Source organism: Perognathus longimembris, chromosome 14 (genome assembly GCF_023159225.1).
Source record: "Perognathus longimembris pacificus isolate PPM17 chromosome 14, ASM2315922v1, whole genome shotgun sequence".
NCBI lineage: Eukaryota > Metazoa > Chordata > Mammalia > Rodentia > Heteromyidae > Perognathus > Perognathus longimembris.
Genome location: NC_063174.1, coordinates 35,408,740 through 35,430,623, shown reverse-complemented (window position 1 = coordinate 35,430,623; position 21,884 = coordinate 35,408,740). Strand labels below are relative to the sequence as shown.

The 21,884-nt window shown below is 40.6% G+C and overlaps 1 protein-coding gene across 1 annotated transcript; it reads right to left on the bottom strand.

Moving 5' to 3' along the window:
• Positions 1–377: 377 nt before the first annotated feature.
• Garin2 (golgi associated RAB2 interactor family member 2) lies at positions 378–17,804 on the bottom strand. The gene is made up of 6 exons (XM_048362000.1): positions 17,577–17,804; positions 13,930–14,135; positions 12,563–13,112; positions 10,364–10,605; positions 2,785–2,813; positions 378–442 (listed from the first exon to the last, which is right to left on the bottom strand). Exons 1-6 carry the CDS (start codon positions 17,802–17,804, stop codon positions 378–380), a joined length of 1,320 nt encoding a protein of 439 aa, XP_048217957.1.
• Between the last annotated feature and the right edge of the window lie 4,080 nt (positions 17,805–21,884).

Here is a 21,884-nt window from a genome sequence, read left to right as displayed (position 1 = left end):
CACCTAGGATCTATCATGTAGGTACATAGTCTTTTTAGAAAGTTTATTTAAAGTGCCACCTTACCTAAAACTTTATGTAGAAAGGAGAAGAGGCAATTCCCTCTAATGTAGACAAGTATGAGAGATGAATTAGAGATACTGGTCCCCAGCTAGCCTTTCCCAGGAGCTGGGTGAATCTGCTGCTTAATCATACCAGGAATTTGTTTAGTGATTTGGAAGAGCAGTTATGAATCTGGTTTCACTTAGAAATTAGATACTTTTTTCCATCTGTGCTCAGACTAAGTTTAACAGAACGCAAGATTAAGATTTGGCTAATCTTTTATTTTCTTGGCTGTAAAGAGTGTTAAGGGTAAGAGTGTATGAAAGGGAAAAATGATTTAGATGAGCTTTAAAAAGGGTAAAGAAAAGCTAATCAGGGGGAAAACTGTAATACTATATAAGCCTAAGTGAGAAAAAAATGGGAGGTCATGAGATAGAGAGATGGAAAGGAATGAGAAGGTATGTGAAAGAAAACAAACAGGGAAAATAGTTAACACTCAGTGGAAAACAGAATGTCCAAGCTGTAAACAGAATGTCCAAGCTGTACAGTGTACTCTCCTCCTGAATTAGCAAGCTCATTGCTTCTCAAAGGCTTTATCTCTGCGGATTTCTAGAGCTCAATCCAAGCTTCCAGCTAGACTGACAAAGATGAGTCACAAGGAGCACATACATGTCTACCTGTAGATTGTAACTGCACAAAGGCCTTGAGACAGCTACTGGTGCCCTGGCCCCAGCATCCTGACTATATTCACAGACATTTGACAGCTGAGGAAATTAAGGTCCAGAGAGATAAAAATGCTATCTTTGTATAACAGAGGCAGTAGAGTTAGAACTCAAACTTGAGCCTTTTGAGTCTTTGTTTAAGCTGATTTTTCTCATCTTCTTTTCCCAGATTCCCTCCAGTTTGTGATGCTAACTCTTTTCATGGACTTTCTAGTTATGTAGTCTCCCAAACTGTAAGGTTTTTCTCTACTTTCCTTAAAAAATACTCCCTTCACAAAGCATTTCATGATTTCTCATTCTGTTTTTGAAGTATATAGTGTTCTGATCTCTGTTATGTATGCACTTTTTAAAAGTAACCTGTCCTGTTATTTTTTCATGTCTCCAAGAAGGAGTTTACCAAAGTGCTCACATATAATACATAGGAGCCAAATGGTCACTCATTTGAACAAAACTGAGTTTGTGCTAGAAGACAGGTGAAAGAGTTAGTCATAAATTGAATGAAAATAGCAGCTTTAGCATACTATATTAGCTTTGGATTTCCATGGCTAAATAAATGAGTGCCTCAGAACATACATAGAATGCACTAATTATAGACAGCTTTAAATAAAACTGTTAATGGATATATCCTTGTCTTAAGCAAAAGGAGAAAGATATTTGCCTATGTTAGACAGCTCTAGAATCTAATTTTGATTCTGTCTCTCCCTTCCTCTTTTTCTCCTTCCCATCCCTCTCTCTTCTGTGAGATAGGGTCTTGCTATGCAGTTCAGGCTGCCCTTGAACACCCTGTGTAGCCTAGGCTGACTAGATTCAGCATCCTCTCACCTCAACCTCCTTAGTGCTGAGATTGCAGATGTATATCACCATGCCTAGCTTAGTTTGATATCTTTGTGAAATGGAATTTGGTAGAAACTGATAGTTGAAAATTCTATAGAGTACAAAGGATATTTTGCATTTTTCTCACAAATTAGAAAGTAGCATTTCCCTACAATGTTCTCAGGTTTGATAGTTGATAATGTAGGTACCATTATCATGATGAAATTTATCTGGTACTTTTAGGCACGTCTGCCCAATGGGAAGGCCTAAAGATAAAATGGCATCTGTATAAAAGCTATAAACTTTGCATTTTAAAATTTATTTGTAAGACATGCACATAAATGTGACTGTAAATGCCTTCAAATTTTTTGAAGTAGTGCTTTTCTCTCCACTTCGGACAAGCTAAATGTTTCTTCTCTATGTCTATTACATAATATTCTTTTTTTTTTTTAAGTTGGTCGTAGGGCTTGGACTCTAGGCCTGGGTGCTGTCCCTAAGCTCTTCAAGCTCAAGGCTAGCACTCTACCACTGAGCCACAACACCACTTCCAGTTTTCTAGTGGTTAATTGGAGATAAGAATCTCATGGACTTTACTGCCTTGGCTGGCTTTGAACCGCACTCCTCAGATCTCAGCTTTCTGAGTAGCTAGGATTACAGGCATGAGCCACTGGTGCCCGGCTTCCCTAATATTCTTTTATGTTTGTGATTGTAACTGAGGCCTATTCTACCTCCCAGTTTGGAAGTAACTCAAAGGTCAGTCAGTCAGCAGGTAGCAAAAGGAGAGATTCCAATCATGTCACTATAAGACTCTCCATGTCAAATATTTGTTGTTACAAGTGAAAGATTCTTAGACATAGGAATATAGAAGAAACTACATTTCCTTGAAACATTAGTGCCAACTGATAGGGAGTAAGAGGCTAAAGATGGAAGCGGAGAGAAAGTATTGCCAAGTATTTTGTGGTAGACAATTCCCCTTACAAATACTAGTATTGTGTTTTGGATTTTGCCTGAAGAGTTAGTCATGGAGTTCTTCGTGCTTCTTTCTCTAGTGCAGGGCTCTCAGAATAAAGCAAAGCCGAGACAAGGAATTAATCAGAATTATCTCGCTGGATCCTTTTGCCCTCAGCTGCTCTACTATTCAAAAACCCACCAGTGACTCCTGCACACCAAGGATCACCATAAAAAAATGTAATGAAATTCATTCCATACCTGAAGTCTTTGAATCCTTTTTCACGAACCTGTACAAATAAACATCACATTTCAAAGGTTTGCAACCTTGACCACAGGTATTTAGCAAAGAATTTTTAGGTGTGAGATAACTAGTCATTCTCTAAATGCTTTGTGGTAGTAATGAATCATGTTTATCAAAGCTAGGCTGTTATTGACTCTAATATTAGAAAATATTTACTTACAAGTATCCAACCTGTAAAAGCCATAAAAGCAAATTGTATGTAAGAACATTTCTATTTTGATGATGTTTCTCACCAGTCACTTAGTGAGGCTGCTAGTATCCCCAGCCTTGCTGGCCCAGGAGAGGCTAGTTGCCGCTACACTCAAGCACTTATGTAAATAAGGTTGTGTTCATGATATAGGCTCCCATAGAAACCCCTTGAAAAATTCTGACAGAAGTAGGTTAGGAAAGCCGGGTGTCGGTGGCTCACATCAATAATCCTAGCTACTCAGGAGGCTGAGATCTAAGGATCACAATTCAAAGCCAGCCCAGGCAGAAAATTCCCTGTAAGATTCTTACCCTCAATGAAAAACAACAACAAAACACTCAAAAATGAGAAGTGGTGATATGGCTTAAGTGGTAGAGCGTTAGCCTTGAGCACAGAGAGACTCAGAGACAGCACCCAGGCCCTGAGTTCAAGCCCCACAACTGACAGAAGGAGGAAAAGGAGAGAGAGAGGGAGGGGGAAGGGAGGGGAGGGGGAAGGGAGGGGAGGAGAAGGGAAAAGGGAGGTTAGGAAATGTTGCCAACCCTGGTATTTATTTTTTTTATTAAACTTTTTTTTATTGTCAAAGTGTGGTACAGAGGGGTTACAGATTCATATGTAAGGCAGTGAGTACATTTCTTGTTCAACTTGTCACCTCCTCCCTCGTTTCCCCCCTTTGCCCTCCCCCTTTCCCTCTCCCCCCATGAGTTGTGCAGTTGATTTACACCAAATAGTTTTGTAAGTATTGCTTTTGCAATGGTTTGTCTTTTTGTCCTTTGTCTCTCAATTTTGATATTCCCTTTCCCTTCCCCAGTTCTAATACCCATATAAACACTATCCAGGGTATTTGGATGCGATATAGTGGTAGCCGGGCTACAACCACAGGAAGGGAATACAAGAGAAACTAAACAAAATAATCAAACAGACAAGAAAAAAAACAAAAAATACAAAAGGTATGGTTTCATATGGCATATTGATAATAATTACAACAGTGGTATAACTCTTGTTAATTTCACTTGGCATCATCTTATGTGATCTTATAGGTGTAGCTATTGGGGTATTTTGATCTTCTACCATGACTAGCCTAATCATGTACTAGCTATTCCCTATGAGGCACACTATAGGGTTTATGTTTCTTTGGGTCTGGGTCACTTCACTTAATATGATTTTTTCCAAGTCCTTCCATTTCCTTACGAATGGGGCAGTGTCATTCCTTCTGATGGAGGCATAGAATTCCATTGTATATATGTACCACATTTTCCTGACCCACTTGTCTACTGAGGGGCATCTAGGTTGGTTCCATGTTTTAGCAATGACAAGTTGTGCTGTGATGAATATAGTTGTGCTGGTGGCTTTAGTGTGGTCTTGCTTGTAGTCTTTTGGGTAGATGCCCAAAAGTAGGGCTTCTGGGTTGTAGGGGAGCTCTATGTTTAGCCTTATTAGGAACCTCCACACTGATTTCCAGAGGGGTTGAACAAGTTTGCATTCCAACCAACAATGTAGTAGGATTCCCTTTTGGCCACATCTTCTCCAGCATTTGTTATTACTGGATTTGCTGATAATGGACATTCTTACTGGGGTGAGGTGGAATCTCAATGTTGTTTTGATTTGCATTTATGGAACACTGGTATTTTTTTTTTTTACCACAATCCTTGTTGTCTTGTTGAGAGCAATAGCCAAGAACATATCTTGCTTATATCTACTAATATTTCTTATGGCTTATTGGATAAAAAGAGGCTAGCAGCCAGTTTTTTCAGTTAATTCATACAAATGTCTGAATAAAAAAGCTTTTCTGTATTCCTAATTGAAAAAATTAATAATAATGCATTTTTAAATAAATATTTTTGACATGTAGCTATTGAAGCAAAAGAGTTTGTGAAGAAGAATTATGCTTAAATGTTATTTTCCCAGATAATTATGTAAGGACATCATTATGATCCAGGCAAATACACTTACTTTACATTCTACAGTGATCCTTTAAGAACTAAAGATAGTTATTTTTCTGGAGAGTTTATGGCTAGTGATTTAAATGAAAGCTAAATACTAGGTCTGGGTGCTATCACTCAGCTTTTTCATTTGAAGATGGTGCTTTACCATTTGAGTCACAGCTCCACATCTGGCTTTTTGCTAGTTAATTGGAGACAAGTCTCAAGTTTTTCTGCCTAGGCTGACTTGGAACTGCAATCCTCAGATCTCAGCCTCCTGAGTAGCTAGGATTACAGATGTGTGCCACTGGCAGCCAGCTTAATGATAAAATTTTGTAAGAAACCAAAGAATTTAAAGTAAATTTACTTAAAAATTAAAATAAAGCTATTGTTCTCGTTAAAACAAAGTGTCATGGTAACATTATTGTTGAGATAAGAGAAGGAATATAAAGGGTTATACATTCTTCATTTTTAAAAAACTTAAAGTGGAAGAGTAAAGTTTATATCACCTTTGTCTCAATCTAGATTTAAATTGTTTACATTTTGAAGTCTAGCAAATCCGAGAGTAAATTATTCAGCAAGGTCATTACTTCATTTTGTTTTCAGTATTCAAAATACACAGGTATAAAGTGTTACTGAAATCTGTGGTGTTAGAGAAGAAAAATAATACAGGACTTAATTCATCAGCCTCACTGTCCTAAATCCTACAAATATGTCCCTAGAAGGATTGATGAATTCCATTTTGTTCCTAGAGTTTAACATCTTTCATTTGTAATTAACATTCTCAAATTAGATTTGAACTAGTCATTATGTTCCTGATGCAAATAAGCAATAAAAAAGAAATGATGCTGGTTAAATTGAATTTAAGAGGCTTTCTTAGAACAAAAGAAATTTTGTTTTGTTTTGGCTTCAGCAAAGTCAGTGGATTAATAGTCTAGGAAGCTAAAGGACAGGATCAAGTCATTTGGTATTTGTTGAATTCTAACATGCTTTATATTTTTAAAATTCTATGTTTTTTGCTATTTACATAGATTCTCAGCATTTCTGATAATGATTGCAATCATGACAATAACAAAAATTAGGACTTGCAGAGCAGATTTCATCCTAAAATTTTGTCTTTGTAATTATTTTATTTTTGTTATTGTAAAGGTGATATACAGAAGGGTTACAGTTACATAAGTCAGGAAATGAATATATTTATTTATGGACAGTATCACCTCTTTCTTTTGCAATTTTTACAAAGAAAACAGATAAGGGCCCAGCACTGGTGGTTCATGCCTATAATCCTAGCTACTCAGGAGGCTGAGATCTAAGGGTCATAGTTCAAAGCCAGTCCAGGTAGGAAGGTCTGTGGGATTCTTATTTCCAATTAACCATCAGAAAGGTGGAAGTTGAACTCTGGTTCAAGTGATAAGAGTATGCCTGCTTTGAGTGAAAAAGCTACAGGCGAGCACCCAGGCCCTGGCACAAAAAAGAAAAGAAAAGAGAAGGAAGGAAGGAAAGAAGGAAGGAAGGAAGGAAGGAAGGAAGGAAGGAAGGAAGGAAGGAAGGAGAGAGAGAAAGAGAAAAAAGAAAGAAAGAAAGAAAGAGAGAGAGAGATAGGTCAGTAGTCTGGGCGCTAATGATGGCACACACTGTAATTCAGGTAGGATGATTACAAGTTTGAGGCCAGCCTGGCAAAACAGTGAGGCTCTATCTCAAAATAAAAAACAAGGCTGAGAATGTAAATCAGTGGTACTGCTCTGTATTCAGTGCTCAGCAACAAAAAGAATGGGAAGGAGAGGGGAGGGGAAGGGTGGGAGAAAAGGAAAGAAGGAAGGAAGGAGAAAGGAAGGGAAGGGAGGAAGGGAGGGAAGGGAGGAAGGAAAGAATGGAGGAAGGAAAGGAGGGAGGAAGAGAGGGAGGGAAGGAAGGAAGGAAGGAAGAAAGGAAGGAAGGGAAGGAAGGAAGGAAATATGAAACATTTTCTGTGACTGAAAACAGCAATATTAACTCCTGGTTACACGGGACAATTCCTGCAAGGCTCCCTTAAATGTGACCTGATGATTCTTCGAAGCTATGGCTATAATTTTGCCAGTCCTGCGGCTTAAACTTTGGGCTTGGGTGCTGCCCCTGAGCTTCCTTTTACTCAAAGCTAGCACTCTACCACTTGAACCATAACGCCACTTCTGGCCTTTTCTTTCTTTCTTTCTTTTTTTTGGCCAGTCCTGGGCCTTGGACTCAGGGCCTGAGCACTGTCCCTGGCTTCTTCCCGCTCAAGGCTAGCACTCTGCCACTTGAGCCACAGTGCCGCTTCTGGCCGTTTTCTGTATATGTGGTGCTGGGGAATCGAACCTAGGGCCTCGTGTATCCGAGGCAGGCACTCTTGCCACTAGGCTATATCCCCAGCCCCACTTCTGGCCTTTTCTGAGTAGTTTAGTGGAGATAAGAGACTCACAGACTTTCTTTCCCAGGCTGGCTTCAAACCACCATTCTCACATCTCAGCTTCCTAAATAGCTAGGATTAACAGGAATAAACCACCAGCATCCAGGTTAAAGAGGAATTCTTATTTTGACTCTGAGGCCTTAGGAGAGAAGCATCCTTGCTAAAATCACTTTTAATTAGGACTGGCTTCTCAGTAAGGCAATGATCTCAAAATTCAGCATGCATTAGCATAATGTGGAGGAGTATTAAAGCTCAGAACACCATGCTCCTTCACCAGAGTTTATTATTCAGTGAAATTATGTGGTGCTTGAGGAACTTAAACTTCTAAACAAGTCCTCAAGTAGTGCTGTTATGCTGTAGCAGGCTCCGCAGAACCCCTTTGAAAACCAATGTGAGAACCTTAGATATCAAATAATGTTTCACCTGAGGAGACGATCAAGACCCAGCACTTTGAATGTCTTAGTACTTGCACCTAGAGGCTGTGGAATAGGGAGAAGTATCCTTCCTAGGAGCTTAAGCAAACATTCCTCTGATTTCATGGGTTGTGAGTCTCTTAAAAACAATTTGTTTCTTTTGCTTTTCTTGACCTTGATTTTGGTAGGATTATGAATCAAGGCATACAACCATTTGCAATGTGAAGACTCTGCAGAAAGTCCCCCTCCCTCCAGTGACATGAGTGGTAGGGACATCCAGCAAAAAGCTGATTGATAGTTGCTTAATTTGTATTTCTTTATTATTTGTGAGGCTTATTCCTCTTCTTTAACTATTTGTCCCTGGGGTAAATTTACTGTTCCTGTCATTAAATCATTTGTGAACTGAATCTTTTATAAATTCTTGTCAGTTACTTTATCCATAAAGATAATGTATTCTGTTCCTATTCTATTAACATGCATGTATGCATGTCTTTACAATTATCCATTTAGAAGGTATTTGTAATTGTTATACAGCTTAGAAGTCTGTTCTTCCAGAACTTTATATCTTTTCAGTTCTCTAACCAAATGTGTCTTTTTTCAGAGACCCTGCTCTTGACCACCTGTGTACGCCCTTCCCACCCCCCTTCCCTCTTCATCACATCTTCTTCTGTGGTAGCTCTGATGATTGTGCCTGTTATGCTATTTTTGGTGGTTTTTTTTTTTTTTTTTTTTTTTTTTGCCAGTCCTGGGCCTTGGACTCAGGGCCTGAGCACTGTCCCTGGCTTCTTCCCGCTCAAACTCTGCCACTTGAGCCACAGCGCCGCTTCTGGCCGTTTTCCGTATATGTGGTAGAGTGGTAGAGTGGTTGCCTAGCATGCATGAAGCCCTGGGTTTGATTCCTCAGCACCAGAAAAAAAGTGGGAAGTGGCTCTGTGGCTCAAGTGGTAGAGTGCTAGCTTTGAGCAAACGGAAGCGAGGTCAGTGCTCAGGCCCTGAGTTCAAGCGCCAGGACTGGCAAAAAATAAAATAAAATAATAAAAACAGATAACTATGGGTTTAATAAGGTGATTCATGCCTATAATCCTAGCTACATAGGAGGCAAAGATATGAGGCTTGTGGTTCAGAGCCAGTCTGAGCAAAACGTTAATGAGAACTCCATCTCAGTCAATAAGCTGGGTATGGTGGATTCTGCTTATCATCCCAGTTATGTACAAAGTACTAACAGGTGGATCAAAGTTCAGGCTGTCTTGGGTTAAAACTGTGGGGCCTACCTGAAAAAACAAAACACTAAAGCAAAAAAGGGATAGGGTATGGCTCAAATGGTAGAGTGCCTCACTAGCAAGTACAAGGCCTCAAGTTCAAGCCGTAGTACTGTCCTGCCCCTGAAGTTACCTTTAGTTGTTCTGTTGGAAGATTCAAATAAGGTCTTTTTGGCACTTCAAATTATTTAGGAGTTTTCTAGTTAATTTCATTTTTATATTGATTTTTCTTGTTTTCTCTGTTCTTAAACATGTATGGATACATTTCTGAATGCGTTTTGTTAATTGCTGAGGATTGAACCCAGGGTTTTGCATATGCTAGGCAATTGCTGTAGCACTAAGCTCCATACTCATTCTCTTTTTGTTGTTGTTGTTGTTGTTGTTGTTATTGCTAGTCCTGGGGCTTGAACCTAGGGCTTGGGCACTATCCCTGAATCTCTTTGTGCTCAAGGCTAGCGTTTTACCACTTGAGCCCCAGTGCCACTTCTGGCTTTTCCTGAGTAGTTTATTGAGATAAGAGTCTCATCGACTTTCCTGTCCAGGCTGGCTTTGAACCGTGATCCTCATATCTCAGCCTCCTGAGTAGTTAGGATTACAGGTGTGAGCTATTGGTGCCCAACTTCTCTCTCTCTCTGCATTTAAAGAAGTAAACATAATGAACTACATTTCTCATTTTCAATTTTACTAGTGTAACTTTAAAAAAAATGATAGTCTTGCTGGTCTTGACTCCTTGGCTCAAAGGAGCCTCCTGCCTTGCACTGGAGTAGCTGGGACTATAGGCATGAACATCACACTTGGCCATATGCATTTAGAAAGGTTTCTTTTTAGATGTTAACCCAAAATGATCAGATTCCCTTTCATCTTTATAAGACCTCATGCTCATTCATATTTGGCTTGCAATTAACTTTGCAGTGAAGCTACTGAAATTATGAAAATAATTTTTACATTAAGATTGCCAATATAGAGAAGTATAAAGGATACATAGAAAATACAGAAGGAAGAAAATATAAGAACTATAAAAACGAAATCGAAGCTACCCACCATTCCTCTAGGACTCAATGCCTTAACTTCAGAATATGAGAGCTATGATTTTGTGATAATCTCTACAGCACAGGTTGGTAGCCAGGATACCAAGGGTTGTAAGCATCCATTGTAGAAATAAAAGTTAACCAAGGATGAGTAAAACGAGGCTAGTTAAGAGATGACAATATCATCATACAATGGTACTCTAGCTGAGAATTTTCAACCTGCCCTCCTGGGGGACGTTAAAGCACATTCCTATTTACTTTACCACAACCTTAGAATCCCTGTCTTTCCCTGGCCTCCATACCTAGATTCTGTAGCCTTGGGAGCTTTCTTTTTAAAATCAGCTCTCTTTTCTGCAGAGATGTCATCTTTAGGTTTCTTTCCTTCATGTTCTGGAGGAATCAATGTAGTCTGAAAACATCTTTCCCCTTCGAAAGTCAGCGTTATGTTTGAGATGGTAACATGTTTTGTGGTGTCTCTTAAATCAGTCTTACTTTTTGTATTTCGTAGACATCCGTGTTTCAGGATATTCTCAATTTTTTCCTTGAAGAGAATAAGCAGAAACAAATCAGATCATAGAAGCACATGACCCAGCCATGGCTTGTTTATTGGAGCAGTATTTCATCCACTCACCATTTACTTTGTGTTGACTGAGGGTGGTGAGGAACACCACCAGAGGTTGCTGTGTGCCAAGGGGAAGAGGACAGGCTGCCATTAGAAGGAGGGAGCATGGGACTCTAAAGCCAGACAACCCATTCAAAAGCTCATGATGTCATGTATGTCCTGTCACCTCACAGGACAATCAGCATTCATTATAGCACTCCTCAAGGTTTTCCCAAAAAGCTTTGCCACCTACTGTCCCATCTGAGGTTGCTCTTAATTAACAGTGTCTAACACAAGACAGCAACTTATCATGATACTGACAAGTTTTTCCAAAGTCTAGAACCTGTACCTAAAATTTAAAATCTGTTCCTGTCTCTTAATTTCCTGGTACCTGTCAGTGTGCTACCTCTCTTAGTCACTGACTGTATCAGAATGTCTCCCTCAGGCCTCAGAGCCAGTCTGGCTGGCATGCCTCATGCTGTACCTGCTTCCTCCCATTGCCACGCCCAGTGCATTCCTCCAGTTACTTCCTTGAAAACATTGCAGCAATGTAATCCCATAAAGATAAAATGTATTTTCTGACAAGAAAGTTACTACATATTAATAATAGAACCTTTGGAAAGTCCTTTGAGGAATGAGGAAGTGAAATGTAGAAAATATTCTTCACGGGATGCAGCTGCCCAGATGTAGCTGCTCCTCTAGCTAGTTAGGTTGAGTCCTTTTCTATTTATTCCTTTTGTGTACATGTTGAAGCCATTTTGAAGTTGCTGCTTACATTTTTTTTTTTTTTGTCTGAAACCAGGACTTGATTTCAGTACCTGACACTATTTCATTCATTGGCTAGCTCTGCCTCTAGTCTCTGTTGCCTACACTTTTACTGAACATTTTAGTTATTATAAACCTCTTCTCAACTGCTTGAATTTTTCCTAATTAAAATGTACTTGCCAGGCTCTGGTAGCTCACACCTGTAATCCTAGCTACTCAGGAGGCTGAGATCTGGAGGACTGTGGTTTGAAGCCAGCCTGGGCAGAAAATTCCCTGAGACTTTTATCTCCAATTAACTAGAAAAATTCAGAAATAGCAACATGACTCAAATGGTAGAATGACAACCTTGACTAAGAAAGCAAAGAGAGAGCATGAGGCTAAGTTCATATCCTAGTACTGGCACTGTACCCCCTTTACATTAGGAAACAGAGAATTTGGAAGTAAGACAAACTGTCTATAATCCTATTGTCTACTTCAATATGTTTTAATAACTCCAGAGTGATCATTTATTTAACAGATTTCTCCTGTGTCTTTCCAGATACTATGGCAGTATCTCAATAAGCTAAGTTAGACTCAAGAATGTTTAATTCTCAGGATTAAACATCCTATGGCTTCTGTGTTTTCCTACTTTTCTCAGGCCTTTGTAAGGCCTTTTCTAAGGCCAGTTACTTTTTATTTTCCAATTTCCACCCTTACCTTTCTTATGGAAATTTCATACTGATCTTTCAGGTCCTGATCACTTTCATATCCAATTCAACCTCAACAATAACTCTGACAGTATATTAATATCCTGATTTAATATCCTGAACTGGCTTGACAGTTCACTGATTTAGCTAGTCACACAACTAGTGTTCAAGGTCAAGATTCTAGTCCAGGTCTTCTGATTCCTAGCTCTCTCCAGCACACAGATGGCAGATTAAGTTCCAAGATAAGAAGGGGTCATATTTTAAGAGACATCTTACAACTCCTTTACCACCAAGCCTTAGGGATTAGATCTCATGGTTAACTTTAGGTAACTTAGATTAAGTTCTATAGTATTTTTATTATCAATGTCAGCTACCTGAGAACTATGATCTCGGTTATTGCTCCAGTGCTTGATTGTTAAAGCATCAAAGTCTTCCATGTCACGTAAGTTTTCCTGTTGTTTTGCCCGTATTATGTCATCATTTTCAAATACCACTGTGACCTCTGAGACATTCATGGCATCGGGAATCTGTGTGTCTTCTGGGGCATCTATGACTTCTGTGACTTCTGTGACAATTCTTATGTCTGGTATCTCTGGATGCTCATTTTCTGGAATGTCAGTGACGTCGGTGACGTCCGTGACATCGGTGGTCTCTGAGAAATCTATGCTCCCCGATATGCGGGAGGTGTCTGTGTACGTGTACATGAAGGGGCTATGCAGACCTGTGCACGCCGTGATATCCATGATGTCTCCTGAGCCTGTGACTTCCATGCTGTTTGTGACTTCAGAGGCGCTTGAGCCTTCTGACCCTTTGGGGGCTTTGGCTTTCTCCTGGCTCAGGACGGAGATGAGGTCCACCCATTGGGAAAATAAGGCCTCTTGTTTGTGTGCAGGGGCACTGAGCTGCAAGTAGTAGACACGGCCACTCACTAGCTTTACTTTGAGGCGCAAGTTCTTAGCATCATGTACAGAAAGAGTCACAAACTGAAGAGGGAGAAACCTGCAAACAAATGCAAAGGGAACACCATCATTGGAGACAACAAACTGTCTTCCCTTTTTTGTAGCAGTTTGAAGAGTGAGATTCAGGACAACAGGCTTGTGTCCCATTTAGGTTTGGGAGGGGGCTCCTAAGAGCCGTCTCATCTTAGTTATGTGCTCAAGACTCTGATGGACTAAAAAAGAGATCAGATCGTCAACTCCTTAGCATAGAAATTGTTCATTTTAAGTAATCCTAACTGATATAGGCTTAGAGAAGTGGCTCGCTAAAGATCCTAGAGCAAATGAATGGCTAAGACAAGATTAGAGGTAATTGTGATGGATGCTGATGGGAGAGGTAGGTTGTTAGGATTCTTCAGCCTCTGTTATGTTGATTGTTGTTTATTATAGCTAGCTGCTGTTTGAATGCCTTTGTCATAAACCACTTTCCCACACTTTAAAGTTACTATTATTTATAGCAGGGTTACGTGATCTCCTTTAGAGCATTTTCATCTACATTTCTGTTTTCAGCTCCACAGGAATAAAGTTATTTTCTAAGAGATTCTGAAATATGCATATATTACCACTATGGGGCTTGAACTCAGGGCCTCACACTTTCGCTCAGGTTTCTTGCTATTGGATGGCACTCTCCTAGTTGAACCATGCTTCCAGCTCGGAGCTCCATTTTTTTGCTGGAGATGGGAGTGTAGGGATTTTTCTGTCTGGGCTGGCTTTGAACTTCCGTCCTCCAGCTCTCAGTGTCCTCAGTAGCTAAGATTACAGGAGGAGAGCTATGGGCACCTGGCTCTAAGAGATTTGTAAGTCTTCTCTTTGTGACTCACCTGGTGAGAATCAGCTTTGCTTTAGAGGGAGGTGGTGATGTCAAAAGACTTTTGAAGAAGGGTCCCTTGTCTTTTTGAGTACCCGATGTTAGATATGCCAGCAACATCACGTTGGGGGTCTTGTTAGTGGAACTGGAAGAACACATGCCTACAGTCACCCAATTGGCTCGATTATGAAGGTAAATGGATTCGCCTCTCCTGTTGACCTGAAGACAAAACATAGGAAGGAGTTTCTGATGAAAGGCATGGCTTAACCATCTGGCTTACCAGAGCAGGGAAGAGATGCCAGGAAGAAGAGGGAATTGAAGCACGATGCATCTGCTCTTGCATATGTTAACTTTTGTCGATACCACAGTGAGCAGATATAGTGCTTGACTTAGGGGAGGAGGACCACAGGGAAGGTGAACCTAAAACAACTAGAGATACTATTACTGTCACCAAGTACCAGTTCAGGATGTTGCGGAACAGCTAACAGAGGGTCTGGACTTAGCTGGGAGGGTGGGGAAGGCTAGAGCCAGTAATATATAAAACAAGCAAGTCAGCCCTTGAAGATGCACTTACACATATGTTTGTTTAAAGTATTTACTGATGGCCAGGCGCTGGTGGCTCAAGCTTGTAATCCTAGGAGGCTCAGGAGGCTGAGATCTGAGGAGTGTGGTTCAAAGCCAGCCCTGGGCAGGAAAGTCTGTGAGACCCTTCTTTCCAATTAACTACCAGAAAACAGGACATGGCACTGTGGCTCAAAGTGGTAGAGTGTTAACCTTGAGCAAAAGAGCTCAGGGACAGTACTCAGGCCCTGAGTTCAAGCCCCACAATTGCCAAGAAAAACTTACTGATCTAAAAGATGAGTAGCACATCATTTACACTTAACATATAACATTAAGTATGAATTTCAGAGTCAATTCTGTAGACCTTGCAAAACATGTCCATGACTTAAGATAATAAAATATAGTATAAATTAGAAATTATCAAGTTTAGCTATCACTTTTGTCTTAGATACATTTTTAAGTTTGTATTTTTTTTTAGTAGTACTGAGGATCGACCCTATGGATTCATGTATGCGAAGTATGTATTCAACCACTAAACTGCCTCACCAGCAATAGAATTTAAGTTTTATTTTTTTATTTTATTTTATTTTTTTGGCCAGTCCTGGGCCTTGGACTCAGGGCCTGAGCACTGTCCCTGGCTTCTTCCCGCTCAAGGCTAGCACTCTGCCACTTGAGCCACAGCGCCGCTTCTGGCCGTTTTCTGTATTTCTGTATATGTGGTGCTGGGGAATCGAACCTAGGGCCTCGTGTATCCGAGGCAGGCACTCTTGCCACTAGGCTATATCCCCAGCCCCAGAATTTAAGTTTTAATATGTGTATATACGCTGGGTATAAGGGCATGCACCTCTAGACCCAGCTAGACAGAAGGCCGAGGCAGGGAGTTTGTGGTCAGTTTGGGAAGCATAGCAAGCCCTTGTTTTTAAAAGGATCAGAGTAAAAGAGTAAGAGAAATGGCTGTGTTCAACAACAAATTTGCAAACTTCCTGAATACTTAGGTCTGCTAACAGCCCGTCTCTGGATATGGAGCCCTGGAAGTCTTTCCTTAGCTGACAACCTGGACTATGTGGGAGCCAAATTGGCTGGGAGGACAGGCCAGGTTTTTGGGCAAAATCCCCAACCCAAAACCTCAGACAATAAAATCACTGCTCACTCATAAAAGAGAAGGCTGGGAGATGAGTACAGAAAGGTGAAGGATGAAAGAGAGGAGTTCTGCTTGGGTTTCTCAGTTCTATGAAAACTGGTTCAAGTAAAAAATAATACTTAAGGGGTTAGGCACATAGCTCAATGGTTAAAAACATGTTTTATTTTGCAAAGCCCCGGGTTCCAGTCTCACTTCCCACACAACCCACGAATTCAAACCATGTGTTTGGAAAGAGGTTATAGCTCCATCCTATTTATTAGACATTTCTCTTGAATTGCTGGCAGCTGTCCCTATTGCTGTTTGGATGTTCCATTTTGTTCGAGGTGACAGAGCAAAAGGAGAGCTTATGTCCCTGGGCCGTAAGGTCTGCCTTAGCGCAGTGCAGCGCTCCGTCTGCTCGCGGTCTGCCTCCCCACGTGATGCAGGTGCTGTGTGTTTAGTGCGCAGAAGATACTCTGCAAAGGGCAAAGGAAGAAAGGTGGAGAACTGAAAAGATTCTTAGTAGGAGAGAAGTTTTTGGAAGGCAAAGAAGGTGATATTTCTTGAGGGTTCATATCCTGCCCGTGGCACACCATGGCGGACACATTTGTGAAGGAGGAAGGCCCCTTTGGAGGAGGAGGAGGATTGCCGGCTGAGCCGCTGCTCTTGGGTGCTGGGGTTAGCTCTGTGTTCAGTGCCAGACATGGTGGCACTACTGTGAGGTGACAAATGATCCACAACATGGAGCCCCTTTCTCCATCTCTGTGCCTGAATATTCTTTAAAATAGGATATGAGCTAGACAGGTGCTCTACCACTTAAGTCATGTCCTTGGTCTTTTTGTTTTGCCAGTCCTGGGGCTTGAACTCAGGGCCTAAGCACTGTCCCTGGCTTCTTTTTGCTCAAGGCTAGCACTCTACCACTTGAGCCACAGCGCCACTTCTGGCCATTTTCTATATATGTGGTACTGAGGAATCAAACCCAGGGCTTCATGTATATGAGGCAAGCACTTTACCACTAGGCCATATTCCCAGCCCTGGTCTTTTCTCTTTTTAACCTTTAGTTATTTTCATTCTTGCCCAGACTGGCCTCAGATTATGTCTTCCTACCTCTGCCTCCTGCATACCCAGACTCATAGGCATATATAACCACTCCTGACTTTGTTGAGTTGGGTCTCATTAACTTTTTTCCCAGGGCTGATCTTGAACTGAGATCCTCCCAATTTCTGCCTTCTGATCTTTGCCTTTATGTTCTAATTTTGAATATTTAGAGGAAAATCACTTTTGCTTCCAGTGCACTGAGTGATTTTATTCATAATGTAAGTGCATTCTCAGAGAATGCTCAGGAATTCTCAGGAAACTGTCATCGGAAATTGCTATGTTTTTCCTTCAGAACTGAATGAAATTAGTTTAATCTCTAGTTTGTTAGAGATCACTGCCTTCCCTTCTTTTCCTTTCCCCTATCATTCCTTCCTCTTTTCTCCCTTCCTTTTCCCCTTCCCTTCCTTCCTCTCCTCTCCTCCCCTTTCCATCCCTCTCAGTGCTTGGGATTGAGCCTAGGGGCCTTGCTATTTTAGGCCAGCCCTCTACTCCTGAGCTAACCTCCACTTCTGCCCTAGATGTTTTGTTTTAAGATATCTTTTAAATCTGAAAAAGAAGTTAGCTGAATGTTTTCCTGTGACAGGATGTTCTAAAAATCATTTTGTGTAACTCTGGGAAGATTGTGTTAGAATGAAAATTACAGTGGAATTAGGACAGAAATCTTCCTAAGAATTTGTTGGAAACACTTGAAATGGATGTCACTTTAACACTATAATTATTTCAGGTTGTTTAAAGTTTCCAAAATTGTTCTCTTAATGATATCACATAGCCTTGTCACACTTGAAACAGTTCTCTTTCTAGACTTTTTTGAGGGGGTTGTTCTGCGTTGTCTTTGAAAAAATTAAATACTGAACTTAATTCAGAGCTCAAGTATTATTTACCTGAATGAAATTGCTCTCTAACATGGGAGGAGCTACAAAAAGGGCATACTCTCCTCCATCCATTTTCTTTTGAATATTTCCAGGGGAGTCAGGCTGTGGGTGGAGTTTGGTGTCCTGGTCGCCCGTCTTTGGAGGGGCATCTTGTTCAGTTGTCTTTGGAGGGGCATCTTGTTCATTTGTCTTTGGAGGGGCATCTTGATCATCCAATTTTTTAGTGTTCTTCTTCATCGTGCTTAGGTATAAAAATTTGGAGGGAATAAGAATATAATCAATGATAGAGAATATAACAGTTATTTGACAACTTTAAACCTTCTGGATACACTTGACACTGTGCCACACACTGTGGGTGCGTTAGAAAGGACCGAGGAGATGCCGACCTTGAGCAGCTTACACTCTATGGGTGACAGACAGTAAAGAAGTAAACAACCAAACAGCAGTAACAAAAAAAAAAAAGATGTGGGATGTTAGGCACTATAAGTATTCTAGAACAGATACTTGTAATAAAAATGAGTGGGCTATGCGGCTGGCAACACTTGGGGTGTTTAAGTTAGTCTCTAGGAGACTTCTCAATATCCTTTCTTCTCGAACCATTGTTTTCTGTCTTCCTAATTCATGGGAGCGCTTCCTTGTACATCATGCATGGATGTCAGACACCTGTGTAAGTAGAGTAAGAAAACTTTCCTAGATTGAGAATACTTCTCTACTGTTCACCTAGGCCTGAGCTTTAGCTCTTGGTTGGGAGGTAAATAGTGGACACCTTTCTGATCAATGACAGGTCATCCCTTGCTTTCTTCCTCTTTTTACAAAAGAGCTTCAACAGATAATAGTGACTGTTCTTTGGTTTCTCAGTACTGTTCTAAAAAGGAAAGAAGACTCCAAAGTGTAATATATTCATACATTCAAAAGAGTACCCTGCTACTCAGATATCTCTTCAAGGAATAAATACAAATGGCCAGTAACCCCCATGGAAACATCCTAACCACCACTAATCACATTACAATGACTTCCCACCTCACACACACAGGGTTGCAACTTTTTTTTAAAGCAGTAAATGTTGGCAAGGATTCAGAGAAGCTTGAGCTGTTGTGTAATTGGTAGGATGTAAGCAGTATAGTTTCTGTGGGAGACAATATGGTGGTTCCTTAGAAAAAATTTAGACATAGAAATGGCCCAGAAGTCCACTTGTGGGTATATACCCCAAAGAACTGAAAACACAGTCCTGAAGACATTTTATTTTGTTGGTGGTGCTGGGGTTTGAACTCAGGACTTCACACTTATTAGACAGGTACTTTACTTCCTAAGTCACACCTCCAGACCTCTGAAGCCCCATATTTGTAGCAACATTTAATTAATAATAGCCAGACATTCTTACCTCAACTCAGCCAAAAGACACAATCCACTGTTGGAAATGAAGTTTGTGATTCACTTCAGTTTGAACTTCCTTCTTTTCATGATGAAGCCTTTTGTGTATAAAACCAAGAGAGAAAGGAAGCTCTAATTTCAGTTCTAACATTTACTTGTTATTCCTATGTTGAGGTCCATGTCTTACAACTAGTCAGGAGTGTTACAGTTTGGTGGTGAGTATCATCTTCAAAAGCTTCATGTACTGTAGACCCCCCCCCCCATTTGTTGGAGTCAATCATTGAGGGGTGATTGGATCACCAGGGCTCATTAATCTAATCATTAGGTATTAGATTAATCCACTGATGGACTCATACTTCCATGTTTGTTTGTTTGTTTGCCAGTCCTGGGGCTTGAACTCAGGGCCTGAACACTGTCCCTGGCTTCTTTTTGCTCAAGGCTCTACCATTTGAGCCACAGTGCCACTTCTGGCTTTTTCTATATATGTGGTGCTGAGAAATCAAACCCAGGGCTTCATGTTTGCTAGGCAAGCACTCTAACACTAAGCCACATTCCCAACCCTGCATATGTTTTTTTGTGTATACATTTTAATGGGTTTTAGTCATTTTCATACATGTATATAATGTTCTTTGATCATATTCACTCTCTTATTACTCTATCTATTCCTCTTCCTCAACTTTTCCTCCTCCAACTTAGACTTATCATTGAATGGCAATATTGGGGTGAGGTAGAAACTTTAGGGTGGGTCTTAGTTGGAGGAAGTAGGGCACTAGAGGTATGTCCTTGGGGGCTATCTCTAGTCCCAGGTTCCTTCCTCATTCTCTCTGCTTCCCAACAACTATGAGGTGAGCCTCTCTTCTCCACTATTCCTTGTCCATGGTGCTCTGCCTCCCCACAGGCCCAGAAATATGGAACAAAATAACCATGCACTGAATTTGTGACTCAAAAGAAATCCCTTTTTCCTTTGTTTGTTTGGTATTTTTTTGGCCAGTCCTGGGCCTTGGACTCAGGGCCTGAGCACTGTCCTTGGCCTCTTCTTGCTCAAGGCTAGCACTCTGCCACTTGAGCCACAGCGCCCCCTCTGGCCGTTTTCCATATATGTGGTGCTGGGGAATCGAACTGAGAGCTTCATGTGTAGGAGGCAAGCACTCTTGCTACTAGGCCATACTCCCAGCCCTCCCTTTTTCCTTTGGTGTTGCTTATGCCAAGGTATTTTGTCACAGCGATGGAAACAAAGCATAGTTGGAAGGGGTTGCTGTCCGCATTGGAGCTCATTTGTTCTTGGTGAGCCTCATTATGGTTTTCAATGAGTCCTCAGTCACAAGTCCTCAGCTAATCCTTATCCTGAAACTGCCAAATAGTGAAATCAGCATTATCCTGAATGTCAGAGGAAAGGATATGACCACAGTCTTGTTAATGGGAGGCTGGAGCAGAGATGTGACCAGTGAAATCTGTAATAACGTTATTCATATTAATAAGCTGAACTTTTGTAATATATATATACACATACACATATATGGCAATAAAACAAATCTTATTCATACTATCATGTTTTATTAACATTATATGTGTAGTAGAGGTCTATAAAACTCATACTTTAAAAGCAAATTTTAGTATTGAAAAGATTAACCATATTAAGGGCTGATTAATGTATATAATGTGTAGTGGAGTTTCAAAAACATGTTGATTGAGGCATGAATTAGAGCAGAGGCATGAGAAGGGTGGTTAGAGGCTGTTGTGTGAATGCAGAGCTGGCTTCTGTTATTCCTAATCATAGTTTATATTGTTCTAATAATTCATGCCTTACCCTAGGTATCAAAGGTCCTATAAATTGAGTTAAGCAGGCAAGTTATAAAGAAATATTGTAGGTAAAGGCTTATACTGTGCAGTAAGAGCAAGGACAGCCTAGAGAAATCTAATGGTGTCTGCAATAGACCATAACTTATTCTATTGGTAGCAGATCCTTTACAGCTGCACTTGTTTCTTTTAGCCAACTTTCCTCTCTCGTATTTTTATCTGTTCTTCCAATACCAATCAAATGGACACTACTTCAGTAGATAGTTATAGCAGCATATATTTTTTCTGCAGAATTACAGTATAATTTTTATCAGAAAAAGCAGCATTGTTGCCAGGAACCAGTGGCTTGTGCCTGTAATCCTAGCTACTCAGGAGGCTGAGACCTAAGAAAGTCCCATGAGACTTATCTCCAATTAGATAGAAAAAAAGCTGGAAGTGGAGCTGTGGCTCAGGTGGTAAAGTGCTAGTCTTAAACCAAAAAGCTTAGGGATAGATAGCATAGAGGGTTTGAGTTCAAGACCTTGGAGCAACACAACGGAAAGAAAGAAGGAAGAAAGGAAGAAAGGAATGAAGGAAGGAGAGAGAGAAAGAGAGAGAGAGAGAGAGAGAGAGAGAGAGAGAGAGAGAGAGAGAGAGAGAGAGACAGCTCAGGGACAGTGCCCAGGCCTAGTTCAAGCCCCATGACCGATGGGACAAGAAAACTAAACAAAAAAAGAAAAGAAAAGAAAAAGCAGCATTATTGGCCATGTTTAGTAAAAGGAAAAAGGCAGAGAGATTTCATATTAAATCTGATCATGGGCTAGAGTTTAATCTCCTAAATGACTATCAAAAAGCAGAACAAAGTGTGGGTCAAGTGGTAGAGTATCAGCAAAGCAAGCCAAGCAAGTACAAAGCCCTGACTTCAAACCCCAGTACTATCACAAATTAATCCGGAAAGCATTCTTTTATTTTCTTTGGTGGTGCCAGTTTGAACTCAGAGCCCCTCTCTTGCTAGGCAGGTTCTGTACAATGTGAGCCATGCTTCCAGTCTCTTTTGGAATTGGTTATTTTTAAGGTGGAGGGTCTTGCTTTATGCCTGCTCTGGTTTGGACTGTGATCCTCACATTTGTGCTTCCTTGTGTGGTTAGAAATAACAGGTGTGTTACTGTA

Coding starts and splice junctions, on each gene's coding strand:
- Garin2 (XM_048362000.1), bottom strand. CDS start 17,804: ATGAAGAAGAACACTAAAAAATTGGATGATCAAGATGCCCCTCCAAAG. Junction 2,814..10,363: donor CCCAAGGCTACAGAATCTAG/GTATGGAGGCCA, acceptor TTATTTGTACAG/GTTCGTGAAAAAGGATTCAA. Junction 443..2,784: donor AAAGGATTCAAAGACTTCAG/GTATGGAATGAA, acceptor TTTCTCACTTAG/GCTTATATAGTATTACAGTT.